The 22,510-nt window shown below is 39.6% G+C and overlaps 3 protein-coding genes across 3 annotated transcripts; 1 reads left to right on the top strand and 2 right to left on the bottom strand.

The window, feature by feature from the left end:
* Window positions 1–135: 135 nt before the first annotated feature.
* On the bottom strand, window positions 136–7,244 carry LOC146323826 (inactive tyrosine-protein kinase PEAK1). Its single transcript, XM_084722953.1, has 4 exons — window positions 6,810–7,244; window positions 6,309–6,457; window positions 4,039–4,589; window positions 136–2,338 (listed from the first exon to the last, which is right to left on the bottom strand). The coding sequence occupies exons 1-4, from the start codon at window positions 6,872–6,874 to the stop codon at window positions 1,265–1,267; spliced, it is 1,839 nt and encodes a 612-aa protein (XP_084579079.1). The 5' UTR covers window positions 6,875–7,244; the 3' UTR covers window positions 136–1,264.
* An 8,602-nt stretch (window positions 7,245–15,846) lies between these two features.
* LOC146323825 (uncharacterized) lies at window positions 15,847–17,852 on the bottom strand. Its single transcript, XM_084722198.1, has one exon. It carries the CDS (start codon window positions 17,225–17,227, stop codon window positions 16,067–16,069), a length of 1,161 nt encoding a protein of 386 aa, XP_084578324.1. The 5' UTR covers window positions 17,228–17,852; the 3' UTR covers window positions 15,847–16,066.
* Window positions 17,853–18,812: 960 nt separating this feature from the next.
* Window positions 18,813–21,733, top strand: org (oogenesis-related gene). The gene is made up of 6 exons (XM_084722197.1): window positions 18,813–18,957; window positions 19,065–19,139; window positions 19,225–19,444; window positions 20,967–21,127; window positions 21,415–21,522; window positions 21,612–21,733. Exons 1-6 carry the CDS (start codon window positions 18,883–18,885, stop codon window positions 21,657–21,659), a joined length of 687 nt encoding a protein of 228 aa, XP_084578323.1. The 5' UTR covers window positions 18,813–18,882; the 3' UTR covers window positions 21,660–21,733.
* Window positions 21,734–22,510: the final 777 nt, after the last annotated feature.

The following is a 22,510-nucleotide window of genomic DNA, read 5'->3' as shown; positions in this document are numbered from 1 at the left end:
GTCAGACTTGCAGCTGCTGCAGTGGATGATGCAAGTTAACACAGGTCGAATACAGAGCATGAAACTGATGTGTTGCAAAGAGTATAGCTGTAGCTGGCACACTAACAAAATTTTCTTTAAACAATAGGTGTCTGCAAACCTGATAGCCTGAGAGAATGGATTTGGGCTGAGCTTGGGCCTTTTTTTCAGCAGAACTTGGGCTCATTTTATTTATCTCCTTTCATTGTGCCCATGTATGCACAGAGCATACATAGGTCACTGAATCATATATTGATTATACTCTTAAATGTGTCAGAGAGACCTTAAAGTGATATTTTTTGTTGAGCAAGATCTGCTGTTGAAGTATTTTGCCCATGCAGGGCACAATTTTAAAGCCCCTGAAAATATGACATTTTAAAGTTTAACATAATTGTTCATGGAAAAAGTAATTTTCTTCTTCACTTGCAATCAGATTTTTAATTAATTCATTCATTCATTTTTTGGAACAACCACCTTCATCAACTAACCTGATGAAGGTTGCTGTACTAAAACTTTATTAATTAGAAATCTCTGATTGCAACTGAAGAAGACGGTGTGCTTGAGTCTTTTTGTTCTGCATTGTTGACCTTTTATCTATTTACAGTCGAAAACAGCTCATCTATTTCACCACAAGTGTGAATGTTGTCTATGAGATTTTATTGACGGTTGCCTGGCAACCCGTCAACTTTCATCAGGAGCAGGTTCAGCCTGAACACTGTGTGCACCATTTTGCTTCGGTTTCTGGGTTCCTTGAAACAGTATGCAATGGGCTTTGAGGTATGTTTTCTCCTGTTTGGTGGTGTGTCAACAGCAACGTGTATAAATCCAGCTGTATTAAAAAGGCAGTGCAGCACACTCACAACATTTTGCTGTGTTGCTTGGGGCAGAACACTCCAGATTCTTGTTGCTATTTGTCACATCACGTCTTTCTAAGTGAGTCCTGCAGATTTTAAAAACAAATGTGGAAACCTCTTGTGAAATAAACAAAACTGTTATTTAATTTAGTAAGAAAATAGTTCATTCATCTAGGATTTCATTGCTTATTGTAGTCGCTGATTAAGAAAATATGTTTTCAAGGTCTTTAATGACTAATATTACTGCAACAAATGTTCAGTCGTCCAAAGTGCTGCTTTTTATTAGATCAGTTGACAGTTTACAGCTTACCATGTTTGAATGTAACTACACAAGAGTCATCAAAGGAGCGATTTCATTTCAAGATGGACATTCACATTATTGGCTTTAAATGTCAATCCACATTAAGACTGAGCCGCAGCTGACTGGTCGCACTCACGACTGTCTCTGGGTCAGTAAATGACAGGTACTGCAAACACATGCAGTCCTCCCAGTCCAGAGCAGACTCCTGAACCATCCCTCTCTCTGCCAGCTTCATCACCAGCAGGGCTCGCTTGATTGTCAGCCAGTTGTGGGCAGTGGTGGTCATGGGGCATCTGTGATTGAAGAGGGGCACACGTGGCCCCCAGAGGAGTGCCTGGAGTATGGCCACCATGTCGGCCACCTGTGGCCCACTGCTCTCAGTCTGCAGCATAGAGGACAGGTGAAGAAGACCCCTCCGGTATGAGGACTTGGACCGAGATGTCAGGCTGTCCTGTGCGTCGAGGCAGTACTGAATTAAAGCTCTGATTTGTGATTTGATGTAGATGAATGGGTGATTTAGAGGGACAGAAGACGATAGTGGAGTTAACACAACACGAGGGGAACCGTGTGTCCTCCACAACATCTGGATCTTTCCTTTTTTCTCTGTCTTTTCCCACTCCATGTCTTCTTTCAGTCTGCTGCTTTTCATCCCAGAAGTATCCTGCTTGTTTATTCCCTCTTCCTTCTCTCTGTCGGGCCACACTAAAAAGATCTGCTGAGGCCTGAACTCAGCAGCAGAGGCACTGATGTTGTACAGATGTTGGGAGCCCATTATTATCTGCAGCAGCAGAACACACACCTGTCTGTCATAACCCAAACAGTCTGTGTTCTGCAATGAGCTGCTATCTTGAACAAAGTCTTCTAGTGTGGCATGTGGCAGGTCTCTCTCAACGCTCACTGCGTGCCCTTTCATAAGCAAAGACTCAACTGAGGGCAGAGTGACGTTCATATGATCTGTGTTGTACTCAGTGCTGCCTCTACCTGGTGGTCGACCAGCGGTGCAGCCTGGCCTAAAAGAACAGGAGGGATCTTCAGTTTGAAAAATGCTGGAGTCCGTCATCGGGGTGTTGCTCGGCCAGAAATAAGCAACAACATCTCGCAGGTTGACATGTGATGGCTTTTGTTTGGTGTGACTCAAGGAAGCTTCATCAGTCTGTTTGTGAACCTGCACAGAAAGACAGAAAGTAGAAACACTCATAAAACTAAAGTCATGTTCAACAAATGGTTGCATTGCAACAGTCAGAGATGGCAACATTTCAATTAAATGTGTTTCAAATCTGTTTTAATTTACTCTTGAGTATGTTGTAATTTGTATTTTGTTGGGCAGAAATTAATATGATTTAATTTGTAACAAAATACTACACATACTAAGAGCTTGTATTTGTGTGTTTAAAATACATACAATTATTTAACATGTCTTTTATTCTCAAACAAGACACTTTTTTGATCCTCAGGTTTAAAGGAGCAATATGTAAGCCCATAGCTTTCAAAAATTAGTTTTTTTTAAAGCCAAATAGTGAGTTGGAGCCAAAGATGGTACAGAAAATAGGTTGAACCCATGGTTAATATGCAGTCTATGGTTGTTTCCCGCCTGCCCCCTCCTCCCCAGTCACAAAACTGCAGGCTGCAGGGACAAGAAACAACAAGTCCTACACTTTAAGTTAACCAGCTGTTTATAACTGTCAAATCTCTGTTATCTTGAAAACAGACTGCCTGCCAGACTCCATTAACATTGTGCTCAATTTAAGATCTACTCTTTCTAAAACATTAATAATTTCTTATGACTCATAAACAGACACTAACAACATCTGCAAACATTCAGCATTAATTGTCAACTCTAATAAACTACAAACAGGCAAACCTTTTGGACTGGAATGGAAATTTCAAAGGAGAACATGGTGGCTGTAGTGTTGTTGTAAGAGAATCCAGTATTTCAGCATGTTCCTTAATCTCTGATGACATATCATGGTTATTGTGTGATTCAGTAAAGTACATATACTACATGTTTCACCTTTAAACTGTACAAACAAAAGGGTACACCAGTTAGCCTAATCCTAGTCTTTGGCTAAACGTAGGTGAATCACATGACATGACTTGTCAGGTCCAAACCCCCTCATCGTGAACTGCAGTTCATTAGTGTTCCTCATGAGCAGTAGCTTGAGGAAAGAAGCTGCTTTGGTGTTTGGTGTATATTTCTTCAAGATAAATATGATAAGATGTTGAATGCTTAGGCATGCAACAGAGGAAAAGAGCAATTAGCAAATGTGCTCTAGAACTGGTAAATACATGTACTAGCAAACAGCATGCAACACTGAATTTGCAGCTTTTCACCTCCAAGATATCCGAACTGGCCAATTTAAATCCATAATATGAGAAATTAGCAGAGCTAATCTTTTCAGTGTGAGGAGGGTTAAATTCAGGCTCATTTTGAGGCTACTAAATGAATGGAACATTTTGATTTAATACATTTTCTAATGCCAGTAATTGGTATTTTATTTTGATACATTTGATGAGCAAGTATTTTTAGTTTACTACAACACTTTCTGATGTATTAAAGAATGCATTTTAAATATGAAAAAGATATATCTAGCCTTCCTGTTGCAGTTGTGACACCTGATGACAGTTTAGAGGAAGTGTTTCTGGTACCACAAGCCAGTGTCACAGTTGCCAGTGCTGATAGAGATCATGTTTATATTACTGCTCGCTGTGTGCAGTATGCATACCTCCTCTTTCTTTTGTTTTGCACACAATGTCAAGTACAATGTAACTGCAAGTGAACAGCAATAGAAACATTTTAACATCATGCATGCGCATACAGAGCACACTGTAAACTATGTGGAGTGAATAAAAGAGCTGTAACTTTACCCTTAAACCAAGCAGCCTCCCTGGGAGCTTCGGGCTGTGCAGGCTGTAGTAAACGGCATCTCCGATCTGCTTTGGCTCGCTGCCCTCACACAGCAGGAAATCCTGAGGGTAGTATGAGCTCTCTGTGGCTTCACCCTGCAGCAGGACGCCAGCTTCCATGCTCTGTGCCATACTTTTCAAAAAGAGTAGATGACGATGTTGAATCCCCTGAAAGACAGCCCTCTGGTCGTCAAAGCTGCTGAAGAGGTAGGGCAGATGCTCGTCTGGAGTGTCGAAGGACAGCTGGGAGAAGGATGGGGATGGGACAGGACTCCCTCCGACTGGTTTAAACTCCTCTGTCTCCTCATGGAGATAAATGTCAGGTGTGGGTGCCAGCATGTACAAGGGGTTGTCGAAGTTCTGAGGCTGTCTTTGCATTGGAGACAGGGGGGACAGAGGAGAAAGTGGAGGCACATTGGGGCCAGGGAGGGAGAGGGTGCGAGCTAACCTCTTCTTTGGAACAGGTGGCGGGGTGCCATCAGAGAAGAATCTCATCTGGTGTTGGGAGGAATCTGAGGAACACAGTGAGAGGGATTTAGGTCAGCGCAAGAGGAATGAACATGCTACAGGTGGACACATTAGACACTGTTTTATGGAAACTTGCTGTCTTAAGTCAAGATAGGAAGAGTCTAAGATAGGACGTGTCACAATTTATATATGAAATCAAAAATCAACCGAAATTAGCTTTTGATCGTTCACCCAAAAATGAAAACTCAGTCATTATTTTCTCACCCGCATGCCGATTGACAGTCTGGTTTAGGTTTTTAGTCCACAAAACACAGCTGAAGTTCAAAAGAAAACGTTGCAGAATCTCCCAAACAATGGAAGTGAATGGTGACCAGTTTTCAAATGTAAAAAAAACAACGGAATAAAAACATAAAATGCCTCCGTACGGCTCGTCTGGTGTAATCCAAGTCTCCTAAAGCCCTGACATGCCAAGTTGGCAAAAGAAATGTTATTTACACCATGTTTTTAGCCTAAATGTTCACTGTAGATCTTAAGCTTGGAGCCACGTTCATGTGCACATGCGCACTGTCTGCACTGAGTGTGTGTGGTGTGACGGTGTGCTAATGACATGTCGGGACTTTAGGAGACTTTGCCAGACGAGAAGTATGGGGGCATTTTTTTTTTTTTGGTTGTTTTTTTCCAGATGTTTCTTACGTTTGAAAACTGGTCACCATTCACTTATACTGTTGGGGAGATTCTGCAACACTGTTTTCCTGTGAAAATCCAGCAGTGTTTTGTGGACTAACAAAATAAACCCAGCCCTTAATCGGCATGAGGGTGAGTATATAATGACTGAATTTTAATTTTTGGGTGAACTATCCCTTTAATAGTGAAAATCAAAGGCAAACAGTGATTCTCCCAGTATGTTTTTACTCTCCACCCTCGCCTACTTGCAGTATCTGACACAGATCCAAGGAAAGAATAAAAATGCTTCAAAGACAACACAACATAGATTACTAGCCATTGTATCACACGTGATTCCATATAAACGTCTTTTAAAGAATTTGAAAATGTAACAAACAATGTCCATAAAACCAACAATCTGTAGATCTTAACAAATCAAGGCTCAATAATCTAACAATGGCATAACTGTGTAACATCCATAATGCTTCAGTTTAAGTGTAAGTGAAGTTTTACTTTGCTTGGAGGAATATTTTTCTCGAATTATTTCATTGTTGGCATGGGTTACTATGGTTACGCATTTCCAACCAGCAAGGAGGCTCTCAGGAGGTGACTTAATGCACACTGAGCATTGTGTCTGCAAAAAGTCATACTACTGTTTATTCACACAAAAGTATGTTGAACAATGGGTTTTGGGTATGTGGTGTATAGTACGTGATTTAGGACATGCAAATGGCTTTTTTCCTACATAAGGTTCTAACCATAATTACCATGGTTACCAAACAAATAAGAGGATCTGGAAATCAGGAAGTTTCTGTAAAATGGCCCCAGGGCAGAAAGCACGTTGTCAAGTCACTGTAACCTGTCAGAATATCAGATGTATGTTATGGAAAGTAAAAGTTTGAGGTGCTTACTTCCTCTCTTTCAGTTCTCACGAGAAACACGAACCGAGAGGCACACACCGCACATTATTGTAAGGTGTCCCATCACACTGACTCTGCATATACAAACTGTGTGTGGAGTTGTTTTCACAAGGAGATTTAGTACCCTTGTGCAGGTACTTTCCCCTCACTTGAACTCACTTTGTCATTCTGCAAACCTACCGTAGCGCTGATGTATGGGGCACTGGGCTGCATGACAATCAGTGGGTTCAGGGAAGACATCGTTGCACGTGTAGTTTTGATGCTGGAGTCCAACCGGGCTGAACATAACACAGTCAGACTCCACACTGGAGTGTCTGGAGGAATGACTCCTGTGTCAGAAAAATGCACAGAATAACAAAAAATCTTTACCATCCTACCATGAAAATATGCTCAGTGCAGTAACAGACAGCAACTATTCTTCAGTGAAAAGTTGGTGTCTGCAACAAGTATTTCAAGTTTGAAAAAAAAAAAAATTGGTTTGCATGTGTTTTCTTTGGTGTATTTCACATATAGGCAAATACATTACAGCATACTTGACACTGCATCAAAAATTTATTTTAGCTCAATTTATTAGGTTTGAAAAAAAAAGATAGGGCCTAATAAAATTAAACTGTAGAATTGTCATAAACTTAAAATACAATCTGTAAGATACAGTCAGAATATTTAATTTGTTGGTCTTACCTGTGCTGTTTGACAGGCAGCGCAGGTGGCTGTTCCTCCGCTCTGCTGCCAGGACCAGACGCCATCAGGAATCTACAAAGTTCACCACCTAACCTGCTCCTCCAGCTCCCACAGTTCAGTGCTGTCACTGAATAACAGTGTCTGTGAAGCTCACAGGTGGCTAACTAAGCGCCTCTCTAAAGGACTTCCCGTTTGCATCAGTAACTCCCTCTGTCACTTTTTTTCTCTTGTCTGTAGTTGCATATTTTTTCATGTGAATTTTCTGCTCTTGTTATCTTTTGCACTAATCGTCTGAGCTTGAGGTTGGTACACCGGAAAAGTACGTGTCTGTTTTGAGGGCAAAACTGTTCTGTGAGCTAACCTCAACTTGACAGAATGGGGAAGAGCAGTTACAGCAAAGCCCCTCTTCAATTTGCACTTTTGTTTCTCTCTCTCTCACTCTCTCTCTCTCTCACTCTCTCTCTCTCACTCTCTCAGTCGCAGTTGATCTACATTCGCCATGTGAAGCCTCAGCGTGAACTTCTCTCTGTTTGGATGATGCAGTTTGAGCCTTTACACTTGCAATGCCCTCTTCAGGGCTTGGTGTGGGCATGTAGGGGCTTTTGCTTTGACTGACTTTAAAGGAGAGGTAAAATATTTAAGCAGATAAAGATGGAGGTGGTTTATCATGTCCATATCTTGCACAACTGTGAAATTAGTGACAAATATGTATGGTTAGACAACTTCCTTTGGTTTTTCATATAAATTATGACATGAAAGGAGGACCTTACAGATCATACACACCATGAAAAATATCAAAGCCAGTTATTTGTGAGGGAAGCTGTGTGATGCAGTTATTAAGTTAATAACTGTTTTTTAATTATAATGATTAAAAAAGAAAAGAAAACCTGTTTGATCTCTGAACAAGCAGCTCTTGTTAGAATGCAACAGGCCAGTCCTGCTAGACACATCAGCAAGGTATGTCTGTTCAGAAACACTTTTTGTAATAAAACTAGATTAAATCTGAGTCTGAAAACAGAGCTAAGATGATGAGCATAAGTCTGCTTTTCCCTTAGATCACTTGAATTGCATTATGCTTAAATGTTAAATGGAACCTTTGCCCCAAAAAACAACCACAATAAACTGCCTACCCCAGCTTTAATGACACGATGGCTGTTGTTTACAACCAAGCAGACTAAGAGTCTACAGCCATGCTAGCAGCTGTAAGGCTGTATTTATGTACAGCAGTGCTTTGAGCTAAATGTTAAATGCATCAGCATGCTAACATGCTCAAAATGACAATGCTAACAGCAGGCATAATGTTTACCATGTTCAAACGTTTGATGTGTCAGCATGCTAACATTTGCTAATTAACTCTAAACACAAAGTACGGTTGATTCTGATGGGAATGTCATTAGTTTTGCAGATGACCTCCAGGGATGAAAAATGAATCAAAAACTACCAAAAAAGCCAAAAACTGCAGTTCCTAAAATGGCTACTTAATGCTGACTCCAAAAGCAAGTTAATCACCATAGACTGTGATATTAAAATGCCTAACTTTACAGCAGAAATAAACACATTTAGCCAAAAAATGGTTTTAGTCTCTATAGTGAATTTCTAACCTGATATGCCAGATGGTTTGGAAAAGGGGAGGTACTTCAAAAAAAAAACCTTGGCAGGTGATTGGATGAACTATTGTGTCTATCACTTCTAACATGGGCTAAAGTCAGCAAATCAGATCAAACTCTTGCCTAAGCTGGTTGGGAGAAGAGGCGAGGCCTTCAGTGCTGTTCTTCGCTCTTCAAGTCATTTCCATGGATGCTTCTCACTGTTGACACATCTAAAACCACACTCATAGCTGCCAGTAGTTCCTCCTAGGATGCTGGCAAGACGGATTCTCATGTGATCTAGTGATCTCATGAATCCAGCTGCCTCGCATGGTAAGCTAATTTCCTTCTCGCGAAAAATGTAGAGTGAATTTTTAACAAAACTCCCCCATTTAAATTACATTAAAGCGTCATGCATAATTTAGGGCATGGCCGCTTTGAGGGACAGGTGGGTGCCGTTATAGGTGGATAGCTGCCAGGTAGCTACTTCATTCAGCCCACATCAGCTGCACTCACACTCAACCTCTTTGTCCATTTTTGGATTAGTCCTGTCCACTATTTATTATACTGTCTATGGCTCACATGACAATACTAATATGTTGATGCTCAGCAGGTATAGTGTTGTTTAGCAGGTATGTTCAACATATTAGTCTGATGTGTTAGCATACTAACATTTGCTAATTGGCACTAAACACAATCTACAGCTGAGGCTGATGGGAATGTCAGTTGTTTTGCAGATATGTAATCATAAACCAAAAACTGGACAATTTCAAACTTTGAACTGACGATGGTTCTAGAAGTCCATCTATGGTGCTTAACACTACAGGATCGCCATAGTTCTTACATTTCATCTGGAAGGGGACATGAATGGCTCCAGAGAAAAAATCAGGGTCAGGACCAAAGTGGTGGACTAAGCAACACTTCCACCTCTGGACTATACTGCCAGCATGGCTAAAAATGCTACTATAAAAGGTGAGTATGTGAGGAAATACAGTCTACGAAGCATCTTGAATATAAATCACAATGAGCATTAATATTTATACCAACAAAGAAATCAAGTCTCACACCACAATGCCATTTATAAACCCACGGTGTGAGAAATCCATTTGAGAATAAATAACTGACTCTAGTGACCAATTTAGGATATCCTGATCGGTGCAGTACACGTCTGTATGATATTATATTCGTGCAGCCATTATCTGTGCTGTCGTGCTGCCTAGAGTGTATTCTCGAGGTGGAGTGTGTGCTGCTGAAGTACTCCCATCCCAGAATGACTCACACATCCAGAGGGGCTGTTGTCTCACAAACGTTTTTCAGTATCGGTTCTGTTATATTTAGACCACAACAGTCACCAGCTTACTGAAAAACACCTTGACAGTGTGTAAACAATGATGTGAACCCCAGTGTGATACTAAAACAGCCTAAAAAGGAGATGAAGTGGAGCTTTGTTAGAGAAAATCTGCATTTGGTTGTTGGGCGTGGTGATCATTCACAACTTCTAGAGATGGGGGAAAGACTTATACAGCAGAGTATTGTGATATTTTGCATTATTGTATAAATTATTCATATTTTGGTACTAGAATAATAAAATAATTTACTTTTTCACTCCACTAGAAAGAGACTAGAGAGTTTTTTTCTGAGGAGTGAGGTCAGCAGAGGTCACAGTGAGCATGACTGGTACATTTTCATGACAGTGTTGTTCAGTCTGCCTGCTTGACAATCTCATTTTGTGGCAATAAAAATGAACAGAGTGGAAACTTTATCTTATTAGATAGAGGTTTTCTTTGGAGTCATACTTGCAGTTGAAAGAAGGTAATAACCTGCAATATTTAACAATGTGTGTTATCTCATTACCCAGCATGTTGCAAAATTGCAGTGATATCATATTGTAAAATAAAAGGGACATTATCGTGATAATATCATATCATGCGGCCTCTGGTGATTCTCATGTTTAACCACTTCAGCTGCCTCTCCTACTATGAGTTAAAATGTCTGCTGCAGAAAAGCTCATGATGGACAGATATCTTACAGGAGAAAAAAAGAAAAACTAGTGATGTTCCCTCACAAAGAGCAGTGAGCTGAAGTTAAACCTGCCTGTTGGACATCCTGGGGCAGCTCGAATCCTCCGTCTCACAATCCACATATTAATATAATTAATTAATGTATATATATATATATATATATATATATATATATATATATATATATATATATATATATATATATATATACATATATATATATATATATTTATAAAGAAACTCAGATATGTGATATCTGATGTTTGCTTTCTTTAAATTCTTTATAAAGAAATGTACTGACGTTTTATTCATTTTCACTTAATGAGTTCATGAAATTTCTATGAATTCTAAACATTTTCTTATCCAGCTGTCTTTTCTTTTCATTTCTTCATAATTATCAGGCAGATTTCTTTAATTCATTTACTTCTGTCTTAATTTTCATATTGATTTTAGGTTGCCAACTTTACATCTGGTCAATAAAAACTATCCTTTTGGCTAATTCGGGTGTATTTATAATAATGTTTAATAATATGTACTGTCCCCGGAAATTAATTTTAATTAATGAAGTCCACACCCCTGTCACCTGTCCCTCCTGTTAACCAATCACTGACCGTTTTTCAAGTAGTCGGCCCACGTCTCTTCCTTTATAATGGAGGTAAGAGGGAAGTGATGGTGTCTGAAAGACGGCGTGGGAAAAACGCCACGTGAGTCATCTGGAAAGACCAAATATCTCCGGAACCAGCTGATCAACAATCTCCCTTCACGCCAGGTCTTTATTTCACCCTTTTCCCCGTTTATTTTCTTCTTTCCCAAACCTTTGGTGTTTGATTTTCTGTTTGAGGATGGACCAAACAACTGACACCTGTCCACAGATCTCTAACTAACTTTGTTGGAGAGTTGATTTACTCTTTTGACTCTTAATTAAACTGAACCACTAAAACTTTCCCACAGATCCTAATCAGATTTGTTTCGGTGAAGAGGGTTTACTCCGACCAAATTTTGAGACACTGAACTGAACAAACTGAGTTCTTTTTTATGTTCATTGCTGAAGACCTGAAAAGTTGTGTTTTTGTGTTGAGTTCTGAAGAGTTTCAGGGAATATTTATTTTGGACTTGACTGAAAATGACTTTCTCTCCCTTTTCTCTTCTGTCTCTCTGGTTAAATGTGTTTTTTCATCGTCCATCAACACACTGATTTATACTGAACTGACTTGTGCTGCATTGTCACCCTGATTATTTGTGCTGTTGTTCTGGTGGTTCATTTTTATGAAAAGTGGGTTTATGACAGAGTGTATTCATGCATCCATGTCAGGGAATGACCTTTTAAAATTTCAAACAGGGAATTGTGAGATGAACTCTGGCTGCACCAAAAAAAAAAAAAGATGAAATATTTTGCTGACAATCAGTGCATTATAGTGATTTTTGCAAAATGATGAGCAAGGAGAAGTAATTAATGACAACTATTCAAACTACCATGATCTAAACCTCTTTTCATAGATTAAGCCTCATTCAACAGAGTGTTTCCTACAGTTTTAAATGTAGTTACCCACATCCATCATTTTAGAAAATAATAATTATTATTATTGTGGTTGGCATTATTTTCAAACCCTTATGTGCATTCTGTGTATAGTCAATCCTTATTTCTTAATTCAGGTCTATTATATACATGTTTAGCTCTATTTTAATTTTTTTAATGCAGCTAAAATGATCAGTTCATTAATGAATCAGCATCTACTTCTGCCCTTTTATTTCACAGTCTAATAATAGAAAGTAATTGTGAATATCATGACACTTTATCTAAGGCCTTATGATGCCAGCGTTTTACACATGAATGGTCTGTCTTGTTTATTTTCTTTGGCTTGTTTTTAAATGTTTTCAGTGGACATCTTTTAGCAAAGAGACCGGTGAAGGATCTGCTTCCTCTGCCACTGTGTGATCTGCTTTTTTTCAACATTCAGACATGTGCAGATCACTCTGCCTCTTGGTGCATTACCTTACTCTTAAAGACGACTGGACACACCAAACTGCAGGTGGATGTCGTTTCAATAGCAGTGGCCATTCTTGTCAGCATTAGTGTGATTCTTGTGTTTGCTACACCGATTTGATGAGTAAATAATTGTATGCTGTCTTGTAGAAATTCAGCGTCAGGTTTATGTGCTTACTGGTTAGGGATAACTTAGCTTATCCGTTATGTCACCAACAACATGTGGTCATACTGCTGCAATGTGACTAACAAGGATAAAAATGTACAACCCAGGAAGTTCAAAACAAGAAAAAACAGTCAGTGACTACATTGGTGTGAATCTGATGAGAAACTGGCTGGGGGGTTGAGGATGAAGGGTGTTCAGTTCACAGTATTACTTTATGTAGCTAGTATACATAAATTGTTGATATTAGCTTTGCACATTCAAGTAAACAAGTTAGTCTAACTAGTGTGCAATCACAATTAAATTAGTTTAAGACTCAAAATAAACAAATTATTTTTACTTTAAAATCTCAACTTAGTTTTTTGAGGCAATGAGTTTGCTTTTTTTTTTTTGAGTACACCCAACTTATTAAATTTTACAGTACAGTTTTTACTCTTTACAGAGGTATTGATTCAACTGTTTGATCATTCTGGGGGTTGTAGTTTGTGGTGCTGTTGAGTTGTATTGTAATCTGCTGAGAAACATTTGTGATACAGTATATTGTCCAATATGCGCATTTATTATTATTATGGATTTTTTTTTAAAATATATGACCATTTTTATTTGCTGGCTTTATGTGTATTTGATTCTTTACTGTAATTTGTATTTATATTATTTATAATGATTAAAAAGTTTACTGTTTCAGTGTCCTGATATTGTTTTGGGCAATGACCTTAATTGTTAAGCTGTAAAATATCCCATAAATATCCTTCCACCATCTTTGTCAAAAGTGTTAACACTTGTGAGGGATCAATGTAAAAACTGTGTGCATATGTATATTCTATATTCTGTAAAGAATATCAGCTGATATATTGCTATCAGAATTTTTTAAATTCCCTGATATTGGTATCAGTACCAGTCCAATATCCAATATCAGTCAGAACCTAATCAACACTGATACTGCTTATTGCCAGCAATACTTTTATTGATGCTGCTTACCATAATTTGGTACAAAAAAATAATATGACATGAAAAGGTGTGAAAAAATTCAGCAGTTATTTAATAATTACTTTTTTTTGCAGAAGTAATAAGTTAAATTGGTTCCTGAGTTATTGCATTTAGCTGCATTTTCCCAAATTTAGTAAAGTGACAACTTTTGAATGTTTTGCCCCGTCCTTTATGAAATGTTACATTAATGCCCAGAAACCTATCAGTATTTCAGTTTTAGTACTGGTTCTCAATATCCATCCTGTATAACACATGGTATACTGGAGAGAAGTTATGCAGCTTTCTTAATTTTAATAGACTCAAACTGGTGCTTGCACTGTACTGCACATTGCTGCATATGTTTGTATGAATCTCCATTAGAGTTCTCCTGCTTTTTAGAGAATGCTTATAAGTGACTGAGCTGTTATGGAATTAAATGAAAGCAGAAACCCTTATTGTATGTAATGCATTCATGCAGTATCCCTTACGTCATGCACATAAACAACATGGCGAGTGATTATAAATTTAGATCTCCATAATCTATTCTTGTGTTCAGGGACTCACTGTTGTATTCTCCTCACCCTCCACTTAGAGCAATCTGCGTCATAATGATATTTACCCACTAAATTTCAGTGTGTGGGACGGTTGAAGCTACGAGGACGCATTATTCGAACATCATTAAGGGCCTCTCCACTGAAGCTCTTCATATGCTAAGGAGGAAGGAGGACTGCTTGGTTTCTCTGCCTGTGGGACACATCAGCACACATTCGCTGCTGCCGGATATGCAGGTCAGGGTTACTGTGGGAACTATAAAGACATATTCCACACAGGGCTGAATGGGAGCAGACTGCTTGCGAGGGAGTGACATTTGAGATCATGAAAGCGGTGGAGGAATTCATTAACCTTAAACACATGGCTGATGTGAAGTAGCCACTCTACCCTGTTATGAGAATCTTAAAGGTCCAGATTGTAAGATTTAGGGGGATTTAATGGCAGAAAATGGTAGAAATGGAATATAATTTTTGTTAATGTGTTTTCATCAGTGTACAATAACCTAAAAATAAGGATTGATATGTTTTCATCAACCTAGAATGAGCCCTTTATATCTACAGCGGGGAGGCCACCATGTTGTACTGCCATGTTTCTACAGTATCCCAGAACAGACAAACCAAACACTGGCTCCAGATCGAGTGTGAACCAGCCGTGACATCACCCATTGGCTTGAGGACTATTGTTGGAAGCCTTGATTTTGGCATTATAGGCATCACCATCTTGTTTTTTTTCCAACCAGAGTACGTGCAGTACCAACGAATGTGGAGATGGTGGGTGACGTACTGCAACTAGGGTCACAAGTCTTGTGCCTTTTCCTCAACTGATAGTTAAAAACACTAACATTTGATAAATCAATGAATCATTAATAAGATAGAAATAAGATAATAAGATAGAAAATGCAAAAAAATTCTTTTTTTTCTCATTGTAAGTTTAAGTATTTAACAAACGGCTACACCAGCCAGAAAAAGTCAAATGAGGGACGAGTACTGCCATTTCATTTTGAATGATTAGCGATTAATACATTTTTAATCAGTTACATTCTTAGTGGCAATTAATCATTTAATGATTAATCATTAATAGTTGAGACCATAAAGTGATAAGGAAACTGTTTATTCAGGTCATAAATTAAGTGAGATGGGCAATTTTGACATAAGGGTACAGAAGTGGTGTCTTCTCTTGCAGCCAGTGGAGACGCCACCTGCTGGACATTAGAAAGAATGCATGGTTATGCCATTTCTGTGTTCGCTTCAATTTTCAGACCCAGAAGCTCTGTCCACGATTTAATATACAGTCAATGGTCTCAACATGGCCTTTCGTAGCTTGTGGTCCTCCTGCTCTAGGGATTGGCATCGTTTACTGTCAAAAAAGAAAGAAAAATCTGTCTAGAGCCACAACTATTAAATTGTCTGCTTTCCTCAGAAACATTTTCTTTCTTTGGATTTGAGTCTAGGAAGATTCAAGACTAACCTCCAGTAAAATGTAGAGAAAAAGGTGCTGAATCAACAACATAGACTACTGCGCACATTTTAGTTGAAGAAATATTTAAACCTTTTTTAAATTTATGTGTAGGCTTATAGGCTACATATGTTTACAGTTGAGGAATGATGTGTTGTGTCACTAAACTCTACACACTGGTCCTTTAAAGGTGAACCTCTGTGTTCCTTAACACAAGAAACAAGAACTTTGAAATAAAATATTACAGTGTAAGACTCAATCATGATACACACAATATTGCAGCAGTCTTTTTACGTTGGTTTATTTTTTTTTAAGTGGCAACAACTGGTACATTTTTCATGCGATTTCACAGCTTGATCAAACATACAGACATTTTTGTCTACAGACACAAGACAAAATCTGTTTTTCTTAAAGTAATTGATGGCACTTTTTCCACTTGAATAAATGCACAATTTAAACCAGTTTGTGCAGTTTTATTAAAATACTGTTTCTTCCTTGCATTGTTACAAATTAGTCCCATTATTACATTCTTAATGCCTGGAGGTGAAGTGTTTCCTTATAACATCATAGAAGCGCCGTTTGAGCTTGCCATCTGGGTGTGTGGGTGTAGAAGAGAAGGAAACTGTAGCGTTGTTGGAGGAGACAGAAGGAGTTTGTACCTCCCCCTTTGCTGACCCTTTATTCTGTGAGTCACCTGAGCCTTTAGACAGTCTCTTTTTGTCTTCTGACAGGTGAAAGGAGTCGGCGTCTGCCGTCCTCCTCCCTGGAGCTTTGCTTAGACAGGACGCGGTCTCCTCGTCCTTGTTTAAGCGCCGTATCCCAGCTTGGCAGAGAAGTGCCTCCTCGCTCACCATCTGCGGGCTCTGGCTCAGGGTTATGAAGCCGTACGGGGTGGTGACTTTGGTGAGGTGTGGCAGGGAGAGGGCGGCTCTGCTGGCAGGGTCCAGGCAGTGCTGGGCCTCGGAGGAGTAGGGGAAGGACACCTCCCTCTGAAGAACAGATCTCCTCTGGGTGAAGGGGTCTGAAACGCTCCGCTCAGCCCTGCGGTCTGACAGAACCAAACTGAGGCCTGAGGATGTGGATGATGAGAGGGTGGAGCACGCTGAAGAAGCATAGAGAGATGACTCCGGCTCAGTCTTAGAACTCCCTAGGCCTTCTTCTGACTCTACATAATCCTCCTCTGTCTCTTTGTCCAACGATCTTAAGCTGGCCTGCACTGACAGACTCGGTATAGTGAACTGTGGTATGCTGTCAGGTGTCAGTATATTTTGAAAAATGCTCTCTCGGCTTGTCTGAGAGTCTGATCCTATAGAGCACCCGAGGGACTTTGCGCTGCTGGTCGCCCACAAAAGTGCACGGATCCCTGCACTGCTGTGCCTGCGTGAGGTGAAGAAATCATCTGAAGTTTTGGTTCCACTGCAAATAGCTCCTATGCTGAACGTCCGTGTGACTGTGTTCTTATCCATCACGCAGTGTCTTTTTACTCTCTGCACACAGGCTTGGCTGGAGATTGGAAAGCCGAGAGTTGACAGGCGGCTTTTATACTTGTGTACTCCCAGCATATTCTCCTCCACCACATGCATCAACGGATGCGTAAATGTGACGAAAACCCGAGGCGGAAGTGGTGACCAATTAGAGAGCTTTTCAAGTATGGAAGCATAATAATGTGCCTCTGTCTTAAACCTCTTCATATGCTAAAGAGCAGACAGAAACGCAGCATCAAGCTGCCTCTCAGAGTGTCTGGTGTTTACATGAGGGATGAAGCCTGAAGTTCAGCCATAGTAGGGCTGTGATTAACGATTGTTTGATTGTTGATTAATCCATCAATCATTTTCTCCATTAATCAATTAGTTTGATCCATAAAATATCAGAAAATGGTCAAAAATGTTAATCAGTGTTACCAACAGCCCATAATAATCAAGGTCTCAAATATTGTTTTGACAACAACCCAAATATATTCAGATTAATGACGATTAACGATTAATTGAGTATCAATAATGTACAATTATTAATCATTACAACAAGTAATGTAATACTTGAAAACTAATCATAATAATTGTAGTGTGTTACTAATTTTTGGGAACTAACGCTGTCATGGTTAAATGGTTTTAACTATAGCTGCTTTTCTGTGTGTCTGTAATTGTTGACTGCCTTCATTTGCAAGAAATTGTTTTCCCAATTGATAAATGAATTGTTTGGTCTAAAAGATGTCAGAAAATGCAGAGAATTTTCCCGATCATACCTTCCTAAAGCCCGAGATGATCCCTTATCATTATTATTAGTATTATTGTTAAATTTATCTCTATTGTATATAAATACTGGTATTCATTTACTGTCAGTAAACAGTTGAGAAACTGGAACTGGGGAATGTTTAGGATTTTTGCTTGAAAGTTTATGTAAACCTAAACTTGCTGTTTAATTTATTTTACGGTTATAACTATATATCTTCAATCCATAACAATAATAGTAAAGAACAACCGATGAACTGAATCCCAATTAGTGAACACAATAACTGCAGGAAGGTTGTGTGAACACAAACATGCTTTTCTGATGCAGGATGAGGCTTTTTAGCAGAGTGACTGCTGTATGAATAGACCTGTGTTCAGGTCTTCACCATGCTCTTATTCTGTGATATATTTAAAAAAAAAACCCTAAATAATAAGTTTTGTAAATAACAATTTAATTATCTGTTTTTTTTTTTCAGATAACTTGATGAAGCACTGACATACAGACCCACTGATTTATTTCTGAATATAAAATGTTTCCACTCCTCAAAGTCAGGAAGGCCTTGCAACCCCCTGTGAAGCTTTGGTGACCTCTAGTGGGGGTCAGGACCCCCAGCTTGGGAACCAGTGACTTAATATATACTGTAGCATTCATGATAACTCCAAATATGTTATCAAAATACATTTTAAAGGTTAACATCTCATGAGTCACATGCTTTGTTAAAAAAAAAAGGTAATTATAAAAATCGTCTTTCTTATTTCCGTTCAAAAGTTTTACTTTTTGTTGCCTGTTACAAACAAATGTTGATTTAATGTCTTGCTGTCGAAGATAGATCATTTTAAATATGCAGTTAGATGGTAAAAGAGGATTTGTTGCCTCTCAGCAGCAGCAGCACTGTCACGTGACCAGCATTTCCCCGGCCTACTGCAGGTTAATTAGCGGGATTTGTTGATTGGTGCGCTCTGATTGCGCCGGGTGCGTTTCTCTCCACTGATTGGTTGCGCAGTGCCGCGTTCAGGATACATTTTACCATCCGAAAGCTGCACATGCTGCAGCGCTTCAACCTTTTCTCTTCCTCACAGCAGGTCGGCAGGAGCAGCAGGCTTTGACCCTAAGCAGGATGACTATAGAAATCAGCAGAGACACTTTGGGGCAGGAGCAGGAGCAGGAGCAGGAGCAGGCCCACAACACCGAGGTAATGTGGACTCACTGTAGCGGTTTAATCTGCTCTGTTCTCAAAATGAAACCATGTAGCAGGTCGTTGCGTTAGTCTTGACCTGTTTTGTGTCTCCTGGCCTGCAGGACAGGGTGGTGGTGAGAAGAGACGGTGTGTTTCGCTCCATGCTGCGCGGCCTCTTCTGGCCCTTTGGCATCGTGGTACGACCAACAAGCAGCAAACGTCTAACTGCTTTGAATGTGCGACTTGGTTTTGCACGTGACCTGACATGGTTGTCGCCCGCAGGTTCGTACTTTCCGTGGGATCTGGTGGGTGCTGGGCTTCAGGCGGCCACAGGACAAAACCCTGGTGAGCCCCGCGGTCTCCAGTCCTGCCCGCCAGAGTCTCGCCGGCCGGAAGCGGCTGCCCAGGGTCACCCGCCTGCTGCTGGCCGTCCTGCCCCGCTGGGTGCAGGGCCGCCTCGGATACCCGGTGTCTAGCAACATCGGCTGCGCCCTCTCTCCAGGTATGATGGCTGTGTGAATGTTTTGTTCTGAGTTCACAATTCAGTAAAGTTCACTTGACCACTCAGTGGTCGCAGAGCGTCAGAAGGATCTATCAGCAGGGAACAAAATTGCCAAATGGTGGAAAAATATGCAAGTGTTTGGTAGTTTTGCTTCACTCACCATCCAAAAAAACAATGGTAAGTCTGTTGAGTGTCTAACATTTCAGTTGTCACTAGACAAAATGTTGCACTAGGCTCATCAGAGATTAATTTTCTGAGGAAGATGATGTGGATTCCTAAGCACTTTTTTCAATTTTGCTTGTACAGTTAAGGCATTACTTTTTTAGATAATGCTTACTTTTTGAGGAAAAAATGAATCACTTTGACCGTTGGACAAAATGAGCAATTTACATGTTACTCTGACTCTAGAAATCTGGAGAATCTGCTTTCAGATATAAGATTAATAATTTAATCTAAAAGTTGCTTGATTATGCTTATAGTAGCTAAGCAGGGTTCAACTTTAAAGCATTCCCTTGCTAAAGTGGTTAAAGAATTTACTAGCCCAAAGTCAGTGTTTACTGGACCCTGTATACTGGTTTAGCTGTTGGCAAACGATGGTTGAAAAGATTAATGTTAAATATCATGTTTATTGTAGTGTTAAAGTCTAAAGTTTCATCCAGTTTCTCAGTTCAATGTGATGTCTTTGAATATCTTTGGGGTTTGGACTCATAAAATGAGACATTTAGTTTTATATGATGATAAACAAAGTGTATAAAATCTCCTTTACTGGGAGGCTGAAATTGCATTTACTGCCATTTTTGCATGAATTGTTACTTTAACCACTTTCCCCATTGGGCAAGTAAGTTGTGAGATTTGGTTAATTGCCCATGGCAAGTGGGCGATCATTGAGCCCTGCTAAATTTGTCTAAAGTATAATACCTTTTCAATGCATTTTTAAAATACAATATTATGATACAAAGATTGTAAGTCATGAGTTCAGTTTGTGTGGTTCTCCCTGATATTTTGCTGGCAGTGAAATCAGATGGTGCTCACTGACTTTCTGTACCGGTACTACGCAGGATAATACTGAAAGGTATATTTTGTATGCCCAGGGCTTTTCTCTTTGCCATGGCCTAAAGTATTTTTTACTAGTATTCTGTTCTTTAAAATTGGTGATATAGTAATTCTACAAGCAGCTCTACTTGTATAGTCTTAGTGAAGCTAATATTCAGACATAGGAGAGGCAAAAAAAAAAAGAACTAAACACTCAAAGTAACCCTGTATCAGTGCTGGACAATCGTTTTATGTCGTTGGTGGTAATATAATACTTGTTCCTGGCTTGTCAGATAACTTGGCAAATTTTAGTCTGTCAATTAAGTTTTGGTCCCTCAAGCAGGGCTTGAGTTGGTGACTGTATCATAAATGATGAACTTCATATCCTCATGTTTTTTCTTTAGAAGTTATTGTAATAGAAATGACTGCTAGGCATTGAAAAGCATGCTTCCTAGAGGCATGGATACTAAAAGATCTCTTTTCCCAACAGAAATCAGAGTTTCTCCTACAAAGCCTGGTGGAAAGGGCAACAAGAGAAAGCAGGATGAGTTGGACGAGGATGAGGAGGAAGACGAGCATCCTACCTGGGTGGAGGCACTCAATCAGGAGCTCGCTGATGACGATGGCCCAGAGGAGGACCCTGACTATGAGGTAGGTGCTCTACACCATTTCTCTTCATCGCCACTGCACACAAGGTTGGTAAAGATGTCCTTTTCTTCCCTTGTCTCTTAATCTGAAGACATGTGTCAATTGGATGTACCAAAAGTGCCTCTGTAAATCGGTATGTTTCTGTCATGTACATGCCACATCTTCAGTTTCTTGTGGTTATGCACAGACTTGAATATTTCACTGCAATAATGCCAAACTTCGTAACTTAAAGCCTTTAAAATGCACGATAATGGATGGAGTCGGAGTCCTTACAGCTGACCATTTTTCAGCCCAGTACTGTAGAGACAGAGAGTGAAGAGTACCGTTCGCACAACAACACAGAAAGCGACATTGAGGTTCAGGAGAAAGGTGTGGTCATTATTGAAGATGTGAAGACGGTAAGATCACAGATATATTTAAAAATGGCATGTGTCAGTAATGTGGAGATCCGAATAACGCACTAACTTTGTCTTTGCTTTTCCTCTAGGATGTTGAGCTGTCTGTTCCATCAGAAGTCTCCTCTCCTGTTGTTTAATGTGTCATATTGACAATGTATTTGTGGTTTTGTATGTTTATATATTAATTCAATAAAACTGTCCTTTGCCTTGACATTGCTGTGGTCTCCCACAAGATGGCAGTAACAATGTATTAACTGAGAGCGGAAACTAAGAAAAGGAAATGCATCACTATTTTGATGCCCTTTGAATGCAGCTGACAGTAGTGATGGCAACACTGAGTTTTAAAACCAGTGTTCACTTGGTATTAAAGCACTCAACTTTGTTTAAAATGTCAGTGGGTTTATAGCATATTGTCAAAACTAGATTTTAATCTGATTTCTTACATTAAACTGCAAAATCTACTGGACTTAAGGTTTGTCTGCTCACATTGCAGTTAGACAGATTGAAAAACTAGTAAGTGCATTTCAAAGTGTGCACTTTAACTAGATACTGTTGCATACAGTTGGGTCATACACATGTTGCCCCTGGAACTTTTGGCCTTCAGCTTAGTTGATGTGACATTAGGCTCGTCTGAGATGAGCTGCGCCTTGCCTTTGAAGTATGAGGTGGAGGCAAAAAGCTGCAGTCAAGTCAGACAGTTTCCAGTAGACTTAAACTGGTGTACAGGAAGAGACATGAACATCCTGTTAGATCACCTGTAGGTCGCCCAACATTTGCAGACCACATCGATAACTGAAGAGATGAAATGTATTTTCTATTTTAACTTCAATGCTGATTGAAGTTAAGATGGAGATCCCCCTGCTGTCAGATGTTACATCTGTTCTTTTATCTGCCTTGTAAAGCACTTTGTAACTGTTAAGTCATACATATAACCTTTTGTCATACACTATCTGCTTGACAGATTAAAACTATATTACACAACAGAAGA

The sequence above is a fragment of the Lutjanus erythropterus genome, chromosome 7, assembly GCF_056507025.1.
Source record: "Lutjanus erythropterus isolate fLutEry1 chromosome 7, fLutEry1.hap2, whole genome shotgun sequence".
NCBI classification, from domain to species: Eukaryota; Metazoa; Chordata; class Actinopteri; order Lutjaniformes; family Lutjanidae; genus Lutjanus; species Lutjanus erythropterus.
Note: the sequence above shows the minus strand (reverse complement) of the source record. Positions and strands in the feature narration are given on the sequence as shown.